This window comes from Fistularia commersonii, chromosome 2 (assembly GCF_037954325.1).
Source record: "Fistularia commersonii isolate RoL2024-O1a breed Wild chromosome 2, RoL_Fcom_v1.0, whole genome shotgun sequence".
Taxonomy (NCBI): domain Eukaryota; kingdom Metazoa; phylum Chordata; class Actinopteri; order Syngnathiformes; family Fistulariidae; genus Fistularia; species Fistularia commersonii.
This window is the reverse complement of record NC_141285.1, coordinates 10,263,544-10,287,733: the sequence shown is the minus strand read 5'-3', so window position 1 is coordinate 10,287,733 and position 24,190 is coordinate 10,263,544. Positions and strand designations below refer to the sequence as shown.

The window sequence follows — 24,190 nt, the reverse complement described above, 5'->3', positions numbered from 1 at the left end:
ATCTCAGGAAGGGTCACAGCCGGCTGGGTCCGGTCGCAACGGGGTAAGGAAGGGTCAGGGTCCAATGTTACACCGGCAGGGTTGGGGTTCCAGTCGTGGCAGGGCTCCGCAGTGGTCTTTGAGCGCCACAATCCCCCGGCACCAGGCAGCGCGCGCCGCTGCCCTTTATAGGGATCTTGATTAGCGGCATCTGCTGCAGCTGGCGTGATTACAAATTGGGATCAGGTGTGATACCCTGACACTTCTATCACATAGTACCCCTGACACTTTTCTCCACCCATTCCAGCATGCTTGAACCCGTCACTTCACCTCTTTTCCACACTCTCCATTGCTCTGGAGTGTTGACCCCAAGTACCCAAAATCCTCCAACTTCTTGATCTCCACTCCCTGTAGCTTCACCGTTCCACCCGTCATGCTGGGACTAACTTTCATTTCTCTCCTTTTCAGAGCATACCTCCACCTCTCTAGATTTTCCTCCACCTGTTTTCTGCTCTCACTACAGATCGCAATGTCATCTGTAAACATCATGGTCCATGGAAATTCCTGTCTAACCTCATCTGCCAGCCTTTCCATCACCACTGCGAACAAGAAGGGGCTCAGAGCTGATCCTTGATGGAGTCCCACCTCCACCTTGAACTTCTCTGTTCCCTACAGCACACCGTACTACTGTCTCACAGCTAGCATACATGTCCTGCACCAGTCTAACATCCTTCTCTGCCTCTCTAGACTTCCTCATACAATACCAGAGCTCCTTTCTTGGCAACCTGTTATATGCTTTTTCTAGGTCTACATAAACAAAATGCAGCTCCCTCTGGCCTTCTCTGTACTTCTCTATTAGCATTCTCAAAGCAAATACTGCATCTGTAGTCTTTCTTGGCATGAAGCCATACTGCTGTTCACAAATGCTGACCTCTGCTCTCAGTCTAGTTTCCACTACTCTTTCCCATAACTTCATTGTATGGCTCATCAACTTTATCCCTCAACAGTTGCCGCAATTCTGCACACACCCCTTATTCTTAAAAATGGGGACCATCACACTTCTCCATTCTTCAAGCACCTTTTTTTTCTTCAGGCATCTTCTCACTCTTTAAGATCCTGTTGAAAAATCGAGTCAGAAAATCTATCCTAGACACTTCCACACCTCCACAGGTATATCATTAGGGCCAACAGCTTCTCCACTCCTCATCCTCATCAATGCCTTCCTCACTTCACTTTTACTGATTTGTGCTACTTTGTGGTCCACAATAGTCACCTCTTCTACCCTTGCCTCTCTGTCATTTTCCACATTCATCAGCTCTTCAAAGTACTCTTTCCATCTTCCCATCATTCTTCTGGCATCTGTCAATACATTTCCCTCTCTATCCTTAATTACCCGAACCCGTTGTACATCCTTTCCATCATTATCTCTCTGTTTCACCAATCTGCATAGATCATTTTCACCCTCCTTACTATCCAACCGAGCATACAGGTCATCATACGCCCTTTGTTTTGCCTTAGCTACCTCTATCTTCAGGGAGTATCTCCCTGTACTCCTGCCTGTTCTCTTCAGGCCTCTCAGTATCCCACTTCTTCTTTGTTAACCACTTTCTCTGTATACTCCTGCATTTCGTCATTCTACCACCAAGTCTCCTTATCTACTTTCCTTCCAGATGACACACCAAGAACTCCTCTACCTGTCTCCCTGAGAAGACTAGTTGTTGTTGTCCGATCATCTGGAAGCTCTCCCTGACCACTCCGACCCTTTCTCAACTCCTCCCTGAAAACCATACAACACTCCTCCCTTTTCAGCTTCCACAACTTTGTCCTCTGCTTTGCCTTTGTCCTCTTGATCTTTCTTGTCACCAGTCACCCTACAAACCACCATCCTATGCTGTCGGGCTACACTCTCACCTACAACTACTTTGCAGTCACTGATCTCTTTCAGGTTTCCTCGTCTATACAGGATGTAGCCTACCTGCGTGCCCCTACCTCTGCTCTTGGTCACATAGTTACCCTATGTTCCTGTTTTTTCTGGAGAACGGTGTTCACTACGGCCATGTCCATCCTTTTTGCAAAATCTACTACCATCTGGCCCTCTACATTCCTATCCTGTATCCCAAATCTGTCCATCACTTCTTCATCCCTTCTATTGCCTTCACCAACATGTCCATTGAAGGGTGCACCAATTACCATCCAGATTTCTGGGGATCTTCTGCATTACTTCATCTAACGCATTCCAGAACTTCTCCTCTTCAAATTCCCATCCCACCTGCGGGGCATAGCCACTAACAACATTGAGCATCACACCTTCAAGTTCCAGTTTCAGACTCATAAGTCCATCGGACATTCTTTTCACCTCTAGGACATTCCTAACAAACTCCTCCTTCAAGATAACTCCCACTCCATTTCTCTTCTTGTCAGTACCATGGTAGTACAACTTAAAGCCTCTAGCCTTACTGCCTTTCCACCTGGTCCCCTGGAGACACAGTATATTCACCTTCCTTCGCTGTATCATGTCGACCAACTCTCTACCTTTCCTGTCATAGTCCTGATATTCAAAGTCCCAACTCTCAGTCCCAGGCTCTTTCCTTTTCTCTCTCTGCTTCCGAACACGCCTCCCTCCTCTCCTTCTTTGACCTACAGTAGCCCAATTTCCATTGGTACCCTGTAGGTCCAATGGCGGTCGTTGTTAGCCCGGTCCTCGGCCGATCCGGTATGATCTGGTTATTATGGTTGATTCGCATGTTTGGTTTTGGCAAAAGTTTTATGCCGGATGCCCTTCCTGACGCGACCGGTCCCAAGCCTGCATTTATCCAGGCTCAGGGAGACACTGCTCTGTGCCTCCCTGAGGCTGGCTCGGGGAGACACCGGCCAGTGCCGTCCTGAGGCTGCATTTTTAAGGTTAGTTCGAACACCAACCAAATAAAAAGGCAACTGTCCATGAAAATAGAATCAATGCAATCAGTTCAACTGATGGGAATTGGCTTGTTTAATTAAAATGTGATATAATCCAGCATAATATTAAGCCCACTTTGTGCATGTTTCCAGTTTACTAAAGCCAGGTGGAATTCCTGAAAGTTACTGTACAGTTCAGGATGAGGCTGGGGTTGGGAGCTTCATTCTGTGGGTGGGTAGTTTGTGTCTAAATGAAACAGCATGAGCAAAAGATGGGGATGGCGGGGTGTAACGTGTCAAGCTTTTTAGTTGAGAGACTTCTTGTGCTGATGAATAATTGAGCTGTAGTCAAGCAGAGAGCTGTTTCATGAGCCCCACTGTTTCCAAGATAAAATTAGACCATTCTCTCAGTGCAGACAGTCTCTTTGAACTGCTTCTGTCTCAGAGCATCACTCAGCTCACTCTGTAGCCCACTTGTGCCTTTCACTGTGTTATGCCTCAATAGATATGCGGGAGATATAAACATGTTTGTCTGACAAGGGTCCAGGTAGAGGCTCAATGCTGTTTCTTTGCGGGTCAAAAATCTGAAAGCGCCAACGTTATTCTTTGGTAGATTGAAGAAGCTGATTTGATATTTGGAAGTTCCCCTCCAAAGCATTTACATTGAGGTTCGGTTTCTCCTCCGTCTACCTGTCATACAAAGATCCCAAAGGCTTTCCTGTCTTCGCCTGGTCTCTGAGTACCAGCAGCCCATCTCAATCTGTCACTGCTGTCAGGCCCACAACGCCACCAAAGAGCCCAGAAAGTAGGACACTCCAACTCACTATACACAGACTCACATACATTCACACACACACACACACACACAAACACACTCTCCCACAACGCAAGAAAAGCCTATGAAAATGTGGTAAAAGATACACATTTTGCGACGGAGGCCTTGGAGTCCATCAGACTAAGATCTGCTGTTATCTCTGGGCAGCCGGCTCTAAATGGGACATTCACTGACTCTTCAAAGCCCTCATTCCTGCAGGGCATCTCGGGCTGCATTGTTACTGTTTTAATTAGAACTGCTTCTTGCCTGCTCCCCGAGATCCACCCAGTCAAAACATCAAAGAGCCGTGCTGAATAATGATGTACCTCATCATGCCTCAGGTACAGCCTGAATCACCATCCCACATACACACACACACACACAGCTTCCACAAATCTCCACACCTCTTTGTACCATTCTGATTCTCAATTTACTGCTATTTCTCAGCTCACTGACATAACTCTATTTTGTCATGGTCAGGGCAAAAAGATGATGTTAAGTTTTGTGTGTGTGTGCGTGTGTGCGTGTGTGTGCGTGTGTGTGCGTGTGTGTGTGTGTGTGTGTGTGTGTGTGTGTGTGTGTGCATGCATATGTGTTTGTCCTATGTGTTCTGCTGACTGACTGCTACATATTCTACTTACCAAAATCTACACAGGCTTTTCTATTTGTCCCCCATTGTAGATTTTGGTAAGTAAAAAAAGAAATACATAAAACGAAAATTTAACTGGAAGTGGAAGGGCTTATTGTGGTACCTGACGCCGATTATGACTGCAGATGATTTTCTGATGGAAATCAATCAGAAAACCACCCAGTCAGCTGATCAGGCTCTACTGGTGACTTCACTTGCAGAGTGAGGTTACCATGGTGATGTTGCTACTAGAATGAGTGAGACGGTTCAGCACATAAAATCCCACATAAACCTGCCATTTAAGAGGGTAAATAAGCCTTTGACTGGTATAGGTGATGTTTAAAATGTCCCAAAAGATGGGGCACAGGATGCAGTCTGTGTTTTGTGTAAATGTAAATGCCATTATCATGTGCGGGGGGCAGCTAGCAAAGTTTCTTACGTCTACCATCAAGATAATAAAGAATAGAGGGGGACATATTCTAAATAATCCACAAAAGTCAGATTGTAAATCTATCCATCGCTAACTATAACACGTCCAAGGCTTACTGTAAGTGGTTTCAACTAATCTCTCTGGTATCACTAAAACTTTATGAAAATAGATTTATTACAGTGACGAAATGAGGCCTGGCATTTATAAATCTACATCTATGGATAAATAGTTTGCGCATAATAAACAGACGAATATAGATCCCTGATATCAGAGGTTGTTGTCGTAGTGTGCATTACAACTTTGAATGTCTTAATGTGGTTTTCAGTGTGAAAACAAGATGGCGTTGGTTTCTACAGCAATATTTCTCCATGTGACAGGGAGCCTCTCAGAAAGCCACCTGATGTTTTGAAAAGATACATACAAGAGTTTATGAAAACAGAAGTATGCAAGTGATAGTACAGATGTAGCCTATGTAATATATAGTGTGTGGTTTTGGGCGAAGCAAAGGATTCGGTTGAGGGATGCCATTACGTTTGCATCTCTCGACCACAACAACATCTGCATTAGATTTTCTCCCTGAATTTGGAAGCAGTTTGAGGGAACCACCCGAACTGGAGTTCATCTAGCTTTTATACTTTATTATTCTTTCAGCCGCATCCCGCTACGGTCTACGTTAGGGGATGCTGCTTGCTGGGTTGTCATGGACACATGTGTGTTTGCATCCCCTGCTCAGTAGCTGCTCACAATAGAGAGGAAGTCATAAAAGCCGTTGAACTTGTGATCCTACGTTTTGATGAAATAGAACCCAGTGCCTAGCAGGATTGTAAGTATTGCGAGTGGTTGTGGATTGTGCATAGCATGCTTTTTGTGGTACAAGTGAAATTTTTTTGAAGTATCTTGAAATACAACCCTAAATGAGGGCATGTGATGTTGAAGCCTCTGGAAAAAAAGCTACTATGTGAGTTTTGATCCTGGTTGCCTTTGGTTTGTGGTGAAAAACATATAAGCATGAGAAATGTGATATTTTCTATTAAAATAAAAGACAATGACAGATGTAGATATCCACATGTTTATCTCAACCAAAGCCAAGAATAAAAGCCAAACTGACATGAGTTATCCATTACAAGTTTATTAGAATGTAGTAGGGTTGCCAAGGCTGGCTTGTTAAAATATCACCTTGTATAATCAGACCTCGGTCTCACTGTGACTTTCGCCTGCCATTCCTCTACACTGACTCACCGTGTTCGTCATACACTCCTTCTGTAAACACACACACACACACACACACACGTGATGTAACAGGGAAGAGGTGTCAGGAAAAAAAAGGGTTATGCAATATTTTGAATCATGGTGCATTCCACAGCTTAGGCACCAGACCTGACATTCATTAGAACTGATCAAATTTTAAGAAGTTCACGTCCCGGAAACATATGCCCCTCATTGTTTTTTGTACCAGATTTAAAGCGGTTTCAGACTGTCCTCTGGTCAGATAAAAAAAAACTAGATGTTTTCAATGCCAAGTGACCTGACTTGACACACTGAAGTAAATTTTTTCAGTCTGAGTCTTGGGTGTCAGTTCACCATTTCTAATCAGCAGCATTTGACCATTTCAGAAGAATACGAGTCTTTTGTAAAGGGGGAAAAAACATTTGTCATCATGTTATGCAACAGAATATTCGCCATATATTCAAGTCTAATATCTTGGAAGACATTTGTTGTGTGCAAGAGATTAGATGACTATGAGAGGATGACAACCAGCCTGCTTCTTCATCCATCCATCTTCTGCCGCTTATACTGCACTCAGGGTCGCGGGGGATGCAGGAGCCTATTCCAGCTGTCACTGGGCGACTGGTCACAGGGCCACATATAAATATTCACTCACTCATTTGGGGCAATTTTCCCAATTTTTTCAATTAATCTGTTGCATGATTTTGGAATGTGGGAGGAAACTGGAGAACTCTGGACAATAAATTTATGTGTACATATATAGGCCGCACTTGTCTATAAGCCGCAGGTGTTCACGTTGTAACATGACTTATATATATACACAGAAACATTGAACTTTTAATTAAATACATACGGGTAACATCCAAAATGACATACTGGAAATGCTTTTTTTTTTTTTTTTATGAACAGTGGCTAGTGAAAAAGATTGATAATAAATAATACAAGGAAAAGTCCATCCATCAATCCACTCATTTTCAATCCCCTCTTTGTCCGACTCCACCTGATCGCTATCTTCATCTTCCTCCTGCTCACTAAAACCATTTCCGATGTTCCTATGTGACGAGGCTAAATTTTTTGGCACCATGAAGCTCATTAGCCAAAAAAAATCCATAAATTAGCCGCATCGTTGTTTAAGCCTCGGTGTATAAAGCTTGTGGGAAAAGTAGCAGCTTATAGTGCGGAAATTATGTTATTGTCTTTCTCGTCTCACCCTGAACACAAACAAGTAGTCAAAAGTTTCCACGGGTAACGGGTAACTTTCAACGGGTCTGAAGTGAATTAGACCATGGCAATAAAGTCAACAACAAAAAAATACATCTTTTTCCGCACAAATCACATTATCAGGCTCTGTATAGAGGTAAAAAAAAAAAACACAGATTTTTCAAACATTAATTTCCAATCTCTTGCTTTGTTACAGGCTTAGCAGGGTAATCCCACTTTGATCACACTGTGTTTGAATTTTTAATCTCAGGTAAAGGGGGTGTGCAACCATGCTTATTAGGATGATAACTGCAAAGCCACAGTCAAATTAACATCTCGATCCCGCTGTACTTATTTTTGGAATAAGGCTTGTCAAGATGTTACAAAGGCAAACAGTTGAGTAGATCCGCCGCGCTGCTTGGTGTTGTGTTGACTGCAGGTTCTGCAGCTTGTTTAGCCCACTGGGCTGACAGGGAGTGCGGCATGGAACGCAGGGCCCGAGGCCAAAGCATGATGCATCTATCACGATTGTCTCTTCACCTACAACATCGGAGGTCGCCAGGTTGTGAGCGCAAATCTTCCCCTGTGAAAGCGATGCTAAGGTGTTAAAGTTATCCCTAAAATGTCAGCGTTTCTCGCGGAAGAAACAGCTTTATGTCTCAACTTCTCCGCAGTGTGAGATCATGTGAGTTTCAAGTGCCTCCGGTTTCGCGGCTTCCTTCTGGAGAAATCGCTGATCTATTTTTGCGATATAGATGAACACAGGCGTGTTTGTGTTTGGGAGAGTGGGAGGATACGTGGGTGTGAAAATGAAGAAACTCACGGCTGTTATTGGTTTGCTACCTCTGATCAAGCAGTTTGACAAACCGTTAGCCAAGAGGTCAACCGTGGAGATGACATCACAGGCCCGCAAGCACAACAAACGGAATCTTGTTTTAACCGAAACAATGGATGTTTGTTTGCGGTCCTTTCTTCTCCGAGATTCTCTTTCAGGATTCGGCCTGTGAGTTGAAATTGTGACGACAGAGTACACTGACCTTTCTTTCACTGGCAACAGTCTCTCTCTGTGTGGGTCTGTGGAGAACCGGAGGAGGGCTGCGCCCGAGAGGAGACCTTTGGTGTCGAGTACTGATCACATGAGCGGCTAAAATAACAAAGCAGCCTGATTCAAGCCTTTGTCTACATAGTGTCACGTTATTCAGACCTCCAAAGTATTGGCACATATTATATTAAGCAACATGGTAACCATAGAGCCAGCATTCAGAGATCTGTCCTCTGGCTGAATGAAATGTGAACTTTGGAGCACAATTCAGACGTTTACATTGAAAATGGGTTTTCTCTAAGTGTTAGTGCGCTGAGAAGCCATATGCATGATATTAAGTTCATGATCATTTTCAAGTTCATGATTGATTACATCTTTGATTTGGAAGATCTCTGGATGGATCGTTTGATAGATAGATAGATAGATAGATAGATAGATAGATAGATAGATAGATAGATAGATAGATAGATAGATAGATAGATAGATAGATAGATAGATAGATAGATAGATAGATAGATAGATAGATAGATAGATAGATAGATAGATAAACCTTTATTGTCTTTTGTTCACCAGGCGCTGAATAAATCAGTAGACATTTTAATGTTATTGACATAATTTCTGTACAAGCCATGTGGAATTTGTTGCATACCTTATTTATCAGGGTATTTGAGATTTAGGTTAGATCTGAAATAAACTGGATACTTGCTTTTTTAGTTACTATGTACTAAAAACACTCAGTGAAAAGTTTGAATAAAATTGTCATGTTTAACAAATGCTTTTTCTTAAGTTATATTAAGTACTTCACATTGTTATTCATTACTTTAATTATAACTATATAGCCATATTTCTGATTGGTACTTAAGTATTAATTTCACAATGTATTTAATCATGTCATCGGCAAACAATTATAAATTATTGTTTATGTTAAATATTGTTAAATATAAATAGCTTTTTCAACACTTGACTCACGAACCACTTTACCGTTTCATCGATTAATTAAAGCTAGTTGTTTATCCACTGTTTTCATGACTGCTTGTTGAATTATTTTACCTATCCGTCCTTTACCTTTACCTATTTTACCTTAACTGTTTTAGAACTTTAGGAATTATCAGCTTTGATTTGTCTTGCATGAAAAACTCACCTTTTTGTCCATTACTTAAAGTGAGTTGTTTTCATGAAAGCTTTCTGTTTTAGTCATTTGTACTTTTTCCTTCATCTACCCATGTTTCAATTTATGTGCTTAACAAGTTTGGAATTTTAGAGTTTTCCACAATTCAACTGCTTTCATATTCATGTATTGACGATACATTTATGTTTTTTTAGTGTGTTTGCTTTCAGGTATTGAGTATTTTATTTTTAGTTGGATCAAATTTCAAGCTACCTGACTATTGCTCACAAAATACTAGATGCGAACAAATGCATGGATGCTTTTTTATGTGAGGTTTCTCTTATTCCTTTGCACTGTGTTACACGACTGTGTAATCTATATGACACTATCTAAACTATGTACCAGAACAAATGGTATCTTTTGAATATGATAAACTCGAATCAAAATTTCCAAAAGGCAACCACTTATAGTAAGTTGTGCACGATACTTTCTGTTTAATTTACCGCTGGTATTACATTTACAAAAATAACATTACACAGAGCAGTTGCCAATTCAACCTTGTATTCAAAATATCACATATTCTTTTCTTTATAGCTCCTTACTGATTCATACCTCACAGCCTTAAAATAACATGTCACCACCTGCCACCATCTGTCACCACCATCTGCAAATGTCTAGTAGTGCCATGAAATGGACAATTCATGAGGTGAGACAATTGTGTCAACTCTTGCTTCCAAGTGTACTAAGAATAAGGAGTGAGTAGTGTGTCTTTGGTCTGTACAAAGTAAAGAATGTAAGTGCGTGACAGGCTCTCCACAGCCCCTCCCTACGAATACAACAGCCCAAAATACCACCAGTCATCAGAGAGAGAGAGAGAGAGAGAGAGAGAGAGAGAGAGAGAGATCACCACCAATCTGTGTGCTCATGTCTGTGCCCATCACTCAGCCTGGTACTGTCAGCAATTTCACAACACATCAAGATTCCCGCAGTGCCATGTGGCAACGAGGGTCAAATTCTGGGAGAAACTCTCAGCTAAGATCCCCTCTGGGCACAGCATCACTTATCCCCCAACAATTTTGCCCTGGTCGCCTCCAAAAATTCTTCGGCCCCCAGGGCACCACAGAACCCGAAATAACAGGATACATCAGCACTTTCATCTGCATCCCTGAGCAAGCTCTGACACTGCTGGTGCAGCAGCTGTTAGTCCACTCACAGGCACAGATAGAGCTCTTTAAAAAGTACTGAGGAGGCTATAGTTTGCACAGCTACTTTTACCTCCAGTGATACAAGCGCAGATGGAGCCAGACCAGGATAAGGAGGCCAGGCAAGGTGTGGCTGATAGAGCTGCCCTTCAGTTGTCCTTTAGAGATGAGGGCCCTTTCTCTTCAATCCAGGAAACAAGATATTTTGAATCATGTATTTGTGAATTTCATTTATATTGCTAAACTTGTCTTTTGAACAATGCACAAAAACACAAACACAAACACACACAACAGTGGACTGAAAGCGAGCAGAAATATATCTATATGCTCTGGTTACTCACAAAAGCTTATAATTGCAGTTGCAGGATGGTACTCACATCCTTTAAGTTACTACTTGTGGAAATATTGAGTTCTAAAATCATACAATTAACTGACAGCTTTGACCCGAAAGCTTCGCTCGCTAAAACCACAGCTGTACGATTGTAAAATTTAACTTTAGTATCAAAAATAAGCATTGTATCATTTTAATGTTGTTTTTCAATGGCGGCCGATCTTAAATGCTTTTAGATGCCCAAGTAACAGTGATAGTACTTTATCATTGTGTGTCGTACGCGAGTGATTCAGTTTACTAAACCTGCTACAGATAGGAAGTTTCACAAAAGATGCATGACACGGTAAAACATTAAAAGGTTTTTATGAAAGAATAAAAATGAGAAATATCAGACAATGTTGCAAAAAAAATTATGTTAATATTTTGCACTGAAAAATGTCATGGAAGTGTTACATATCGTTCATTGTTGTCAAATCTTGTTGCGGCAATTGGACTTATCTTTTCTTCTTGGAGACGTTTCCCCTCTCATCCTCGGGAATTAACCAGAACCCGGGTGACCAAGAAGCGTCACAGACATATTAACCATAGCATAAAATAGAAATTTTAGTAAATAGTAATTTAGTAAATATGCATCTTAAGTGATAACTACAAACATTAAAGATTAAAACAAAAGCCATACATGCAGTTCCAGAGTGGCAACTCAACATCCAATGAAAAAGTGCTTTAATTCTATATCATTATTAACATCATATCATTATTGCAACAATAATGAACACTAATATCGCAGTTTAGTGATCAGCGCTGCAGTCTCACCTTGGGGATCAAGGTCAACACTTGAGATAGAATGATTAGGTTGCGGTTGCACTTTGTGGCTCAATAACCAAAACACATGACACATGTTGCAAATTATGACTTTGCGACCGACCGACCGACCGACTGTATATTGCCATCCGTCGGAGATCGTTCTTTCACAATGTCTGATGGCAGAGCACCAGCCTGGCCGTAACTTACGGCCAAGTTGTGTGCTGCAGTATGGACACTAACCTGATAATGTAGGAGGATGCAGGCATTGACACCTTGCAAAACCCCATCAAGGACATTTAGGTTTTGTAGACAGAGGGGGTTATTTTTTCCTCAGGGGGCTTTTGTTTTCCCCAATTTGTCAACACAACATATTCAAGACTAGCTCTGCTGGTCAACCATCCATCCATCTTCTTCCGCTTATCCTGCACTCATGGTCGCGGGGGGACGCCGGAGCCTATCCCAGCTGTCGTCGGGCGAGAGGACTCGCCGGTCAATTGCAAGGCCACATGTATAGACAAACAACCGTTCACTCAGACATTCATTCGGGGCAATTTTTCCCAATTTTTTCCAATTAAACTGCATGTTTTTGGACTGTGGGAGGAAGACGTGAGAAAACCCACGCAGACACGGGAAGAACATGAAAACCCCACACGGAACCCACCATTGCGCCACCGTGCCGCCCTGGTCAATTACATGCTAAATGTTTTTCCTATTTTCGCAGTACGGCCAAAAATGTAGAAAAGCTTTGAGTAACTGTCTATTACTACAAATTAATCCAATGAATTAAAAGAAATCTTTGAACACAGTTGCGGGAATCGAAAACTACACATTTGGCGCTGAGGGACGATGCCCTTTTGATGACAGTCTGACAGAGATGAAGCTCTATTACTCAAGCAAGGAAAGCTAGGACGTGTATAACAAGAATGTTTTCCATTGTGTGTGTGTGTGTGTGTGTGAGAGTGAGAGAGAGAGAGAGAGAGAGAGAGAGAGATCTCCCTGTTTCCCTAGCAACGACCATATTGACATGCTGCAGTGCTGCTGCTGAAAGTTGGAGCGGAGCCAGAAGCACCCCGCCTGCTTACAATCTCCCATTCTGTATTTTCTGCCAGCATCACTCCCGCTTCACACAATTCCAACCTCGCTTTTTCATTCTCCATCTTGGTGGGTTCCTTAGATCAGCTGAACACCGGTCGGAAGACTAATGACTTTGGTCGATTGTGCTTTGTGTCTGCGTCTATGTGTCGGGAGCATAGCACAAGAGAGAAACGGAGAGGGTAAAAGCGAAGGCGAGAGAGAGAGAGACACACACGGAAGGGAGGGGCCGAGTCTATGCCATGCGGTTCTTCCCGTGTTAAGACGAATTGAAGGAAAGACGATCCTCGGGTTACGTTACGAGACCACGGTACCGGTTTGGAGGCCGGCGGGGGGGCCGGGCTGCGCATCAACAGATGGATAAACCCAAGAGAAGAATGCGTGCCAAGCGCCAACTGTATCGGCAGCTTGCCGGGGCATGAAAATGTCAGGTGTCAGGGGCGAGCTACACGTTTGCTTCTATTTATATAATCCACCTTGTGCTGGATGTACGCATAAGGCGCGGAGAAGGAGAATGGCAGGGGTTAAGGCTAAGAGCATTGCCGGGCAGAGGAGGAGCCAAACGGGATAGATGAGAGTGTGAGTCACCTCTCTATCAGCCGCGGACTCAGACAGCCTGCGTGGTGCCTTCACGGCCCTATGTGTTCAGACAGGTCGGGCAGGGAAATGTCAACACCGGGCAGGGTTGTGAATAGCTAACAACCTCATGGACAGATAAAAGCTAGCATTATCTCATATGATGCGCAACACTCACAAGCCGCCGCCGCCGCCGCCGCCGCCGAGGCATACCCAGACCCGAGGCGAGTGATGACGGGTCATGCTCGAAAACATAGCGCACCAGATATTTTCCTTTTCGAGTGTTTTTTTTTTTTTTTTTTTTGCCGCGAAGGCCGTAATGACACAAGCAACTCAGAGAGGAAATTTACAAAAGCGCCGTGCTGACTGGAAATATTCTAGTGGGTTTTTTACTCTCCAATTAGTGACTGGCTGGTGAGCAAGTAACCCCATCAAAACACATCAGTTGGCATTTTGTAACAGGGCCTTTTCCAAAGCCCTCAGGGTCTGTGTCAACTGCGTCCTTGTCCAGACAAAGCCTTCTAAACCCAGGATTTCATTTCCACATTGTGCCCCGGTGTCCCCTTCATTGTTGATTTTTCCACTATGTGCAAGGCCAGGGCATTTGTACCAGTCTGTTAGGCCCACGTCAAAAGAAAAAGTATCCGCTGTTGACGGCCAGGCCATTCTTGTTATTCATGTCATGCCTGGTGGTTTAGTAGGGCAGGGTGCAGAATTTTCCAGAAGCAGCTGTGTGCTAGTGAAGCTGACAGCGCGCCAGCCCAAAAGGGTTTCTATCTCGCTCCTTTCTCTCGCCGAAAAACCCGACGGCCCCTCCCTTCCCGTCCGTCGCCATGCTTGGCTCGCTGCCCGGACTTACTCAAACTCACACTGAAACAGAAATATCCGCTCCCCCCCGCCCTGTCCTCCCTCCCCTGAACATATCCCTCTGGCTCAACAGAGAAGCTTCCATTACTCCGGATGACATTGGATCATTTTTCTCCCCCTGCACATTCCAGCCAAAGAGGAGGACAAGGGAGGGGAGCAGCTGCTGTTCCTGCTCTGTGATTATATCATTATAGAGCAGCAGACATGTATACAGTATATCAAGCACAACCTGTCATTAGCATACTTTATTTGATGATGGCTAAATACAAGTGTGCTTTTGTTGGATCTAACCGACCCGCCTTGCCTTTGCGCCGCAGACGCGGGTTCGAGTCGGGAACACTTTCTGCGAGCGCTCCGAACTCGAGCTATAAAAGCCCGTCTCTTATTTACTGTACCATTATCCCCAGACACCTGTTGTGAAATGCTCTACCCAAGTTATCAGATACTCAGAGAGGGCGGTCTAAATAAGCCCGCCCAAGCGACAGTTGCGTAATACACTCGAAGTCACCAGCGCCAGTAATAGAACCCACCTGTCAAACACAGGCCCTTCTTGTTCTCTCTGTTGACCTGACCTCCTCTTACTCCACCTCAAATGTTCCATGGCTGAGAGGCAACGTAAACAATTCTCGAGAAAATTATTTCCAACGAGCACAGATACAAAGCGTGAGGGTGGGGGGGGGGAGGGGGGCGAAATAAACGCGGCAGAGTAGAAAATATTGACTGGCGAGGGAGGGTCGAATGCAGACAAAAAAGGCTTTATCCTACATCTGTGGAGATTGTGCAGCGACTGCCACTTTCAAGCCTTGACTGACAGCAACATTAGCGCTCATAGGAGAAATCGCTCCCACTCACTTACGTAACATACAAAGAAACTCCAGTGACTTTGTCGACGGGTATTACCGCGTGTGTGTGTGTGTGTGTGGGGGGGGGGGGGGTGCGCACAACATATTGGCAGATAAAAACAAAGTGACAGTGTATCTGAGGAGCGTCACGCTGATCTTCTGACAACTGTATGGCGTCGAGAGATGAAAGACGCTGTGCTCCTCACTCAGGAGCTTGCAGGGATCCTATATTTATGCAGCACATAAAAGTTGTCTCAGACAGTTTTTGTGACGCTTTGTTGTTTGGTGAAAGTTTAATTGTGCGGTTGTGGTGGAGGCAGTTGATCTCATTGCACGCAGACACTCAGCGCTGTGTCTCAGCTTGAAATGGCAATAATTGTCCACGGTTGAGGCCCTGAGCGGGGGAGGGGGGGCCAGACAAGGACAGCAGGAAATGAGCTGCTATGATCATCCCATAATACATCACCGCAGATCTGCTGACACACCCCAGAAACCAAGCCATTCATCAGCCCGGTAGCCTCGTCGGACGCGGACCGGCCTAGCGAAGACGGATCGCGCTCGAGTGTTTTTTCCATGATAGAATTGATGCTGGTTTTTGTCTCCTGACGCACTTCCGCGTGCCGGACAATGATCCATATCCTTCGTCGTGTGATTTACACGGCCTCTCAATTGTTACTCAGATTACAAAGCTGCGCGCAGATGGTCCTCGTGAGCTTTTCATCCATTATAATCCCAATTCTCAGCTGACTAAACAAGCTCCTGGGGGTCACAAATGGACAATAACCCTCCCTCCCTACCCCCCATCAAACCCACACATGCCTTCACATACGTGCGTTAAACGCATTACGGCCACCACAAAGCCGAGAGCTAAGACAAACGCCGGGTCCGCGGCCGTAAAGAGGAAGATGGCACACTTTTGATTCGACGACTGTAGAATACAGTCCAGGCCACACCGGGTCGCCCGGTCGGCCGGGCTCTCCCGCGCGTGTCAAAGCAAAGTATGCGCTTGTTCACACGACAACGGTTTGACGTCGGCCGACAAATCGACGAACACTTTGAGCATTTCGAAAAGCCCAACATATATATGCGCCATATGTGTTGGGCATCTCGGGCGATGTGTTTGCCAAGAACACATCGGGGAATCTGTATTGTTTATATTTGTCTAAGTCCAACAGACTAAGCATGGGAAAGCTCAGCTCTGACTCCCACGAATAGAAAACAACAGCGCATTTGGTCCGGTCATGAAAATAATCACGTTTAATGGCGCGAGGAAGTGGCATCTAGTCACTTGACATGACATGTTCTGAACAAGCTGGTCAACACACACAAAGCATGTTAATATCAGGTCCATAGATGCACAAATCTACATTACCTAAAAAAGGTCTGGCATTTTGATGAACTGTGTGTGCGATGTGCCAAAGCACTGATGGTCTGTAGGGGAGCAGCTGGCTGACAGTCCTTCTAGAGCCAAGCTCCGCTTGCTGTTCACATGTTTACTTTTAGCTTGTCTTATATTGAGAGCTAAATCTAACTTTATCCCGGCATGCCGGAGGGGTGGGGGTGGGCTTGCTATGTTGCTGTTGCCGGCTTGCCCGGAGACCCAAAATATATACATCTCGCCGGAGGAAACGAAGACGAGATAAAGAGGGAGTCGCGTCTGTTAAAATAGGCATTTTGTTGTAATACACTTTAAGAAACGGAGTATATTTAGATATCCTTGTGGGCTTCATTTTACAGTCATGCTGGTGAGAACAGAGTATTCTCGATGGCAGGGATCACGCTGTCCTCCTTTCTCGCCTCCTATTTTTCATTCGGTATAGTAGCAGCACGCCATCTTATCAGCTGATCCTGAGCCAGAAGCCAGGAGTAGTTGCTCAGCAGAAAAGGGAGAGATTGTGCCGGGCTCGGCTATATAATGAGAAAAAAAAATACTCTCGGATCAGTCCCGCACTTTGTTCTCATCGCTCACATCGCCTCCTTCCCTTGTTCATTTTTCATCCTCTCTCCTTTCATGTTTTTGTCCCGAGCCTTCTTTCTTTCCTCTGCATTCTGCTCACTCTTCCTCCACTCCTCTTTCCCTGCTCCACTTACAAGATTTGGCAGCACTCCAAGATCTGAGAAAAACATTGGAGGCATAGCCTGGTTTTGATGTCTGGAAAGCGAGTGTGGAAGAGAGAGAGAGAGAGAGAGAGAGAGAGAGAGAGACAGATAGCCCTCATTTCCATTTCACAGACTCGATTCACAACAACGTCTCAACGGAAAGAGATAACACAAGAATACGTCGTGTATATAGAGTGACCGTCACCGACGGTAAGGAAAAAAAAAAAAAGGGAAGAAGGAAAGGATAAGCCAGGTGTAGATCTAAGTGCAATAACTTCGCAGATCTGAGAGCAGAGGCCACTGGATGAAACAGCGACTAAAACGGAGGACAGAAGCGGTAAAAAAGTCAAAAAGAAAAACACCCTTCGATCTCGAAACCCCTTCAGATTCTCTCCATTGTTCTGCGAAGAAGTCAGAACGTGGCAAAACAAAAGGGAACTAAACTTACTGAACTCGAGGAAAACAAACATAGGCTTTGCAGCGTTTTGTTGTCGATAGTGGAGGGAGAGAAAGCGTATTTGGCTCCCTGCATTGTAATCATCTTAACTTTGCCGGCCTTTGTGGCAAACGGGCCGGACCAGTCGGATGAAAACCCCTCTCTGTGGAGCGAGCCAAGAATCTGAAGGGAAATTTTACACATCCTGCGGATTCAGCCGTGCTCCTCCTAATTGCTAGTTGGAGCTCCAGACTCTCCCCCCGGTGCACAGAAGAGAAACCCTCATTACTAGTCTCGCAGGAGCCGGAGCCCAACTCCAAAGGGGAACTTTGACTGATAAAAAAAAAAAAGAGGTAGATCCGAGTGTGTCCTCAATACAGCATTTGCTGTGACCTTGTTTTCCCTGGCAGGTCTAAAATTAACCGAACAGATCAGTTGTACTGGGAGCGGAGAAATGTAGACCGTATTCTCCTTTGGCACATTATTGTGCTAAACATAGACGTGTGAGTGAAACAGCAGGCTACATGTAATGCTTAAACATCTCCCCCTCTCCACGTACCCATTAGACTACATTTCCATCTAAAAGATGCCAAGAGACTGGATTTAGAAATACAATTAAGTGCCGTTTCCCTCTTTTCATTCCCAGGTACGTTCTGAAAATAATATCTCCACGATAAACATCAAATGCTTGCTTATGAGAGCAACAGGAGTGCTGGAAATATTGCACCACACGTGTTAAACTATGCTCTAAAGACAACAGATTTGAACTTTGACCACCCCAGTTACAGCTTCACTATCACATCAACAACTTTGCGTAAGACTGCATGCTGACGTGCAGTTTGGTTAACCATTAAAATCAGAGCAGGGGCAACAACAGACTTCCAGCTTAGGCTATCTCTTATTGCCTTTCACTTAGCTTAATGAACAGGGTCCTGTCCGGTAAATCAATCAAACAGTCAATGAGGGATTTTATGACCATCGATTGGGCAATATTTTGTGGCCGCTTGACAAAGAATGCACCTGTCGAGGTTAAAGAACAACAAAGTCAAATCGCGCCCAATCCCGCAAACTATATAACCGAGAGCGAACCGTGCCGTACGTTTTGACAATACTTGTTGTCCTAACGTAGAGGTAGAAGACAAAAAATAACCCCCGTCGGGTCAGCCATCTCAGTTTCACTCCACCGGGAACGAGATCCGACGCAAACCGTATCAGTCTTCTCGGCAAAAGTGTAAAACATTGGGAAAGCCTAAACATCCATATGAGTAAGCAAAATTAAAACGTTAGAGTCATAAACCGCGACTGGTGTCTTCGTGACAACACAGACAAAACAAGGGAGAGAATATAATTTTGAGAATTATTTCAGCTGGGTTTTTTTTTTCCGTGTAACCTCGCCTTCAACACGCAGGTTGTTTACTGACCCCCCCCCCCGCACATGAATGAGCATTTGTCATGTATCTACCGCATTGGTATCTACGCGACACTAAAGCTCTGTGTTATGACAGAGCTAATGCCAGGGACACATTATCACTGTATTACATGTGGGGTGAGCTATTTTCATAAGCACTGAACAAACAGGTATTGCCTCTGCTGTGACAAAGAGAGAGAAATGTTCCTTCGTGTGTCATTGCGTCATATTCTCAAAAGTGACCATTTCAGCTCGGTATACTGAAACAACTAGGTCAAAGTGCCATTAGTAAAAGCAAATCTCAGCACCTTAAAGACGGAATATGGAGTGGGTGTGTTGTTGTCGGGCGGTTAAAACCGTTCAATGAGTCAAGTGTTGGCCTTTTATCAAACCTGGCCGCGGTTCTCGTTCAACAGTCCGACTGATAAGCAACGGATAACTTTCCAAAGGCCAGAAAAGGTCTATAAACAAACAGCTGTCTTCGACATGCGCGGTCATCCAAAAAAGAAAGAAAAGGTTCAATTTGGTCAAAGCATACATTTGTCATTGGTTTTGTGAGGGTCCTCGTCTTTGATTCCAATCCAATTGTATTGTTTGTTTTTTTTTTCAAATGGGGGATACTGAATTAGCTGGACATTTAGCGCTTTAGGTCTTGTTTCATTTAAGACTACGAATCAATAAGGTCATTATAGCATGCAGTTTTCAAAAGCAGGTAGGACTCGGAGCAGCTCACCGACGCAGTTCATTTATAGAACTGCTGTCACTAAAGTGAGATAAATAAATCCCTCTCAGACGGGAGCTTGGGAGCTTTTCACTGCCAAAAAACAATCCACATGCGTGCTGTAGCCGGTTTTTGAGGGGAACGCGCCGACAGCTCTATAAAACATGAGGAAGTAGATTGTGTCTCAAATAATTATGCAACTGCCCTCTACAGCACCCCCCCCCCACCCACCCACCCACGAGAAAGCCTCCTCCGCACCAGCGTCTGTTCACTGCAGCGTCAGCGACGTACAAGCGAGACTCTTTTGTCTGAAGGAGCAAAAACAATCTCAAGATTGCTTCTCATTTGTCGGCAGAATGACTGGACTGCCCGTGCTCGGCGGAGATGCCTTTCGCAGCCCTCTCGTCGTGAAAGAGACCGATTGGCTTTACACAGCTGTGCTGCCATGAATGCGAGGAGACGCAGTCGCTAGGCGTATGCACGAGCTGCGGACACTGCATACTGAGGCAGAGATGTGCTTGTTACGTGACCCTGTTCCAAAGTCTGGGGTAGTCAGTGCTAAATCCGTATTATATATTAGTGACACACATGCTCCACACCAAATCCCAAAGCAAGCAAACCAACAGAAGTGTTGCAGCACTACTCAAGCTTTTGATTTCTGGTTGAAGGCAAATGAGGATTTTATTCATCATTTCGCTTGTCGTCGTTGAAACTAACTCGGAAGGAAAAGCCTGACAGAGTAAAAGTAGGCATATTATATGTGTTATGTGGGGAGGGAGAGAGAATATAGTGTAATTGCGAATGATCGATTTCAGTTCTAAATTGAGGTTACACAGCACAGTTATGATGGTATCATGTTGACAATCATGCACTGTCTCGTGTAACTGACTCGACAGATTCCGGCTGACTGAACATGACTTGGCACATATTTCTGTAGGCTGCAATCAGTTACACTGATGCACCAACTGTGGCAAAATTAGGACAATGTGTCACTTTTCCGCGACCAAGCTTTCACACGTGAGGCATGTGTGCAGAAGAAGTGCCTCGGTGCAGCTCGAAACAGTAGCCCTCTTACGTTGCGCAGGATAAATCAAGCCTCCTGAGCCGTCACAACAAGCCACAGCAGCAGAGCACTATAGCCGAATCTGTCCACAATCCCGTGTAGCTTAATCACTCAAATGAAGCAAACTGAGACAATAAGTTCATACAAGATCAGAAATTGTATTTGGCAATTTTTAAACAAGTGCATACAAGTACAGCTAAAAGCATTTCAGTTTTGCCAAGTGCTCGTAGAGTAGCATTAGTCACATTCTACGTTAAACAGGAACTGCCACCAGACCTAGAAGTACATCAAGAATTTTGTTAAACATCAACAAAGAGGAACGTAGTCCATTATAATGAGTACATACCTTTATCTTCAAAAATATAGAAACACAATGTATTCAAAAATCAAAAATTATACAACCATGTTTACGAAGTATACTCTTCCCTTGGGTCCAATATGTACAAGTCCGTTAGTTTGTTTGAATGGTATGTATGTGATATTTATATATTTATACTCGTTTTTTGTTGTTTTTTTTTTGCCCCCCCCCTCCCCCCTCCCAAAGAATTGTTCAAACAAAATCAAGGGTCTCTCTCCTTTTTTACTTTGACGTCTCCTGCGAGGATGGTGGCGATTTCTCCTTGCATGAAAGCCCAGGGTACGTTCGAGCCGACCAGGGGACATTTCTCTCCGCTCGGACAGTACACCTCACCCGTGGCACCTTGCTGCTTTATGCTTTCCCTCGAGCACGGGAAGCAGAACTTGTGAGAGGGCACGGAGGGGCACTGAACAAAGTGTGTGTCCTCCAAACGCTCGTGGCACAGCGTGCAGCACAGCGGTATGCTGCCGGATACCGAAGAGTCCGGAATGCTTTGGGGGTGCACTTGGTCCATGCCCGGCACGTGGGGGGTGCCGGCGCCAGACGCGTCTCTCTGCGCCAGCCTCCTCTGATTCATGGAGGATGGCGAAAGGGGACTGCTGCTGTTCCTCCGGGTGGTGGAGTGGACCTGGTTGGCGTCCTTGGGAGAGCTGTTCCCGCCCGCATTGTCCGCCGCCATGATGAGGGCCGCCATCGGGGACTGGCCGTTCTGGGCGGCTTCCGGCGGGGTGGTGCGGGAGTGGGGGGATATCGTGGAAGGGGGCGAGGCGAAGCTCGGAGGGGGAACCGGTGGCATTTTCAGTCCGTCAGTATGTGGCGGTAACCACTGCTGTCCTTCGCCATTGAGCTTTGCGGCCGTCCCCTCTCCCTCCGGTTCGGGAGAGGCTTTTCTCTTCATAGTCCGGGGGTGTTTTCCTCTGTCTGGAGGGGGGGGGGAAAGGGTTAAACGGAATAGTTGAGTCGCACAGCTCAGACATGATTGGACTGGAATAGAGCAAGGCCCTTTTTTTTCTTTTTTTTTTTTTGCTGTTCTATGCAGAACCACAAAACAATAATAAACAGAAATGTGGCCCCACCCCCGCCCCCTCCTTAAAAAAAAAAAAAAAAAAAAAAAGCCAAGTAATTTCACGGAAAAGGCCCCCCCACCCCCACGCTTGATTCCTGACTCCATCTCGCCTACCTGACTTGGACGCCGTGGCGCTGGTCTCGTAGCCCATCACCCTTTGTTGCATGGCCGCATGGTCCTTCTTGAAGCGGCTGTCGAAGGTGTGCAGGGCCATCAGGTCCCTCACCGTCTTGCCTTTGCCCATCCAGTCCGGGTCGGCCCTGCTCTTGTGGCTCTCGGAGATCTCCGGCGTCAGGCTGTCGGGCCGGTGTTTCTCTTTCACCTCCCGGTCGTGCTCGGTGCTGGACACCGACGCGGGTCTCTTGCCCAGGTCGGCGGGGCTGCCGGCCGCCAGCGTCGAGGTGAGTCCCATCTGGCCCGGTCTCCCGTTGACGGCGTGCACCGGGGGCAGGCTCCCGTTAACCAAAGGCACTAGATTCGGGGGCACCGTGCTATTCCTGCGCGGGTTGGGGCTCTGGCGGTTCAGCTCGGGCGGCTCGTCGGGTTTAGGAAATCCATTGGGGACGGGGATGCCGTTCGCCTGCCGGCCAGACTGGTACTCTGGCCCCAGCCTGGGCGGCCGCTCGGAGGAGAGCGGGTAGCGGTCCAGAGGCTGCGGCGGCCTGGAGCCGGGATCTCCGGCCGCGGCGTGGTTGATCGCCTGGATCTCCTTCCCGGAGAGCTGCGACTTCCCCGGCCCGGGAGACCTGCCCTCCTGGAAGCCGTGAGCGCGCTTGAGCTGCCGGGCCGTCTCGATGACGAACTCGATGCGATCCGCTCCCTCGTAGTTGACACATCCGCGGCACACGGGCTCGGTAAAATCCCAGATCATGGCCCACGGCATGCGGGGCAGGTCGCACAAATAACACGACTGCCTCCGGGAGGAAGCAGCGACCGCCGCGGACGACATGGCGCTGGTCGTCGACCCCGCGAAAAGAAACCCCCCGAATGCGTCGTCTTCTCCTTCTTCTTCTTCTCCTCCTCCTTTTCTCTCGTCCCCACGTCCGAGCTCCGTTCGCAGGCGAGAATAAAGAGGCAAGTTCCGTTCCGTCAAGGGTGTGGGGGAGGGCGGGAGGGGGGTAGAGGGTCGGGGGTAGAGGAGGAGGAGGAGGAGGAGGAGGAGGAAGAGGAGGGGGGAGTAAAAAAAAAAAAAAAAAAATGTAGAACCACCGTCCTCTCCCGACTCTCAGCTCGGCGACGGCGGGGAAGTTTCACGGGGAGAAGTTCATGTCGGTGTGTGTGTGTGTGTGTGTGTGAGTGTGTGTGTGTGTGTTTGTGTCCTCCTCTGGGCTCCGACGCTGCTCTCTCTGCCTCCGCCGACTCCACTCCCGGGCTCTGGCTCGATGTGGAGCCGTGACGTCACCGCGGCGGAGCTCTAAACGCCTGCTTCCACTTCAGTTTCTATTGACTTGATTTCTTCGACAGAACCCCCTCCCCCTCTTACTCCCTCCCCTCCCCTCGCTTTACTGCAGCCTCTGTCACTCACTCCTCTTTTCCTCTCTCTCTCTCTCTCTCTCTCTTCGTTTTAATTTAATCACTTGATCCTCCGCCAAAACAACGGCACCCGGATCGCCCTCGACGCGCTTATCATGACGCTACTACTAGCATTGTTGTTATTATTGTGATTAAACCTGAGGAAAAAATGGGGTTTGTAAAAAAAAAAAAAAAAAAAAAAAAACACACAAAAACGTGGCTTTAGGTTAGCGATAGATCAACCGGGTGCGGGTGTTTCCAGCTCCGACGCCTGCTGCTTTTGTCCTGCATGCACAGCTCCATCCGGCGCAGGCGGAGTTGCTGCTGCTGCTGCTGCTGCAGCAGCTTGTTTTTCCTCAATGCGAAGCGCCTCGACGCCATGAGCTGCCACTACTACTGCTGTGCAATGAATGAGGTGGGTCGACCCTGACGAAAACAACCAGGCTCTGACATTGTTTCGCTATCACTATTATAAAGGTGTTTACAATC

The 24,190-nt window shown here is 45.8% G+C and overlaps 1 protein-coding gene across 1 annotated transcript; it reads right to left on the bottom strand.

The window, feature by feature from the left end:
* Positions 1 to 20,903: 20,903 nt before the first annotated feature.
* irf2bp2a (interferon regulatory factor 2 binding protein 2a) lies at positions 20,904 to 23,913 on the bottom strand. Its single transcript, XM_086166774.1, has 2 exons — positions 22,304 to 23,913; positions 20,904 to 22,044 (listed from the first exon to the last, which is right to left on the bottom strand). Exons 1-2 carry the CDS (start codon positions 23,136 to 23,138, stop codon positions 21,326 to 21,328), a joined length of 1,554 nt encoding a protein of 517 aa, XP_086022900.1. The 5' UTR covers positions 23,139 to 23,913; the 3' UTR covers positions 20,904 to 21,325.
* Positions 23,914 to 24,190: the final 277 nt, after the last annotated feature.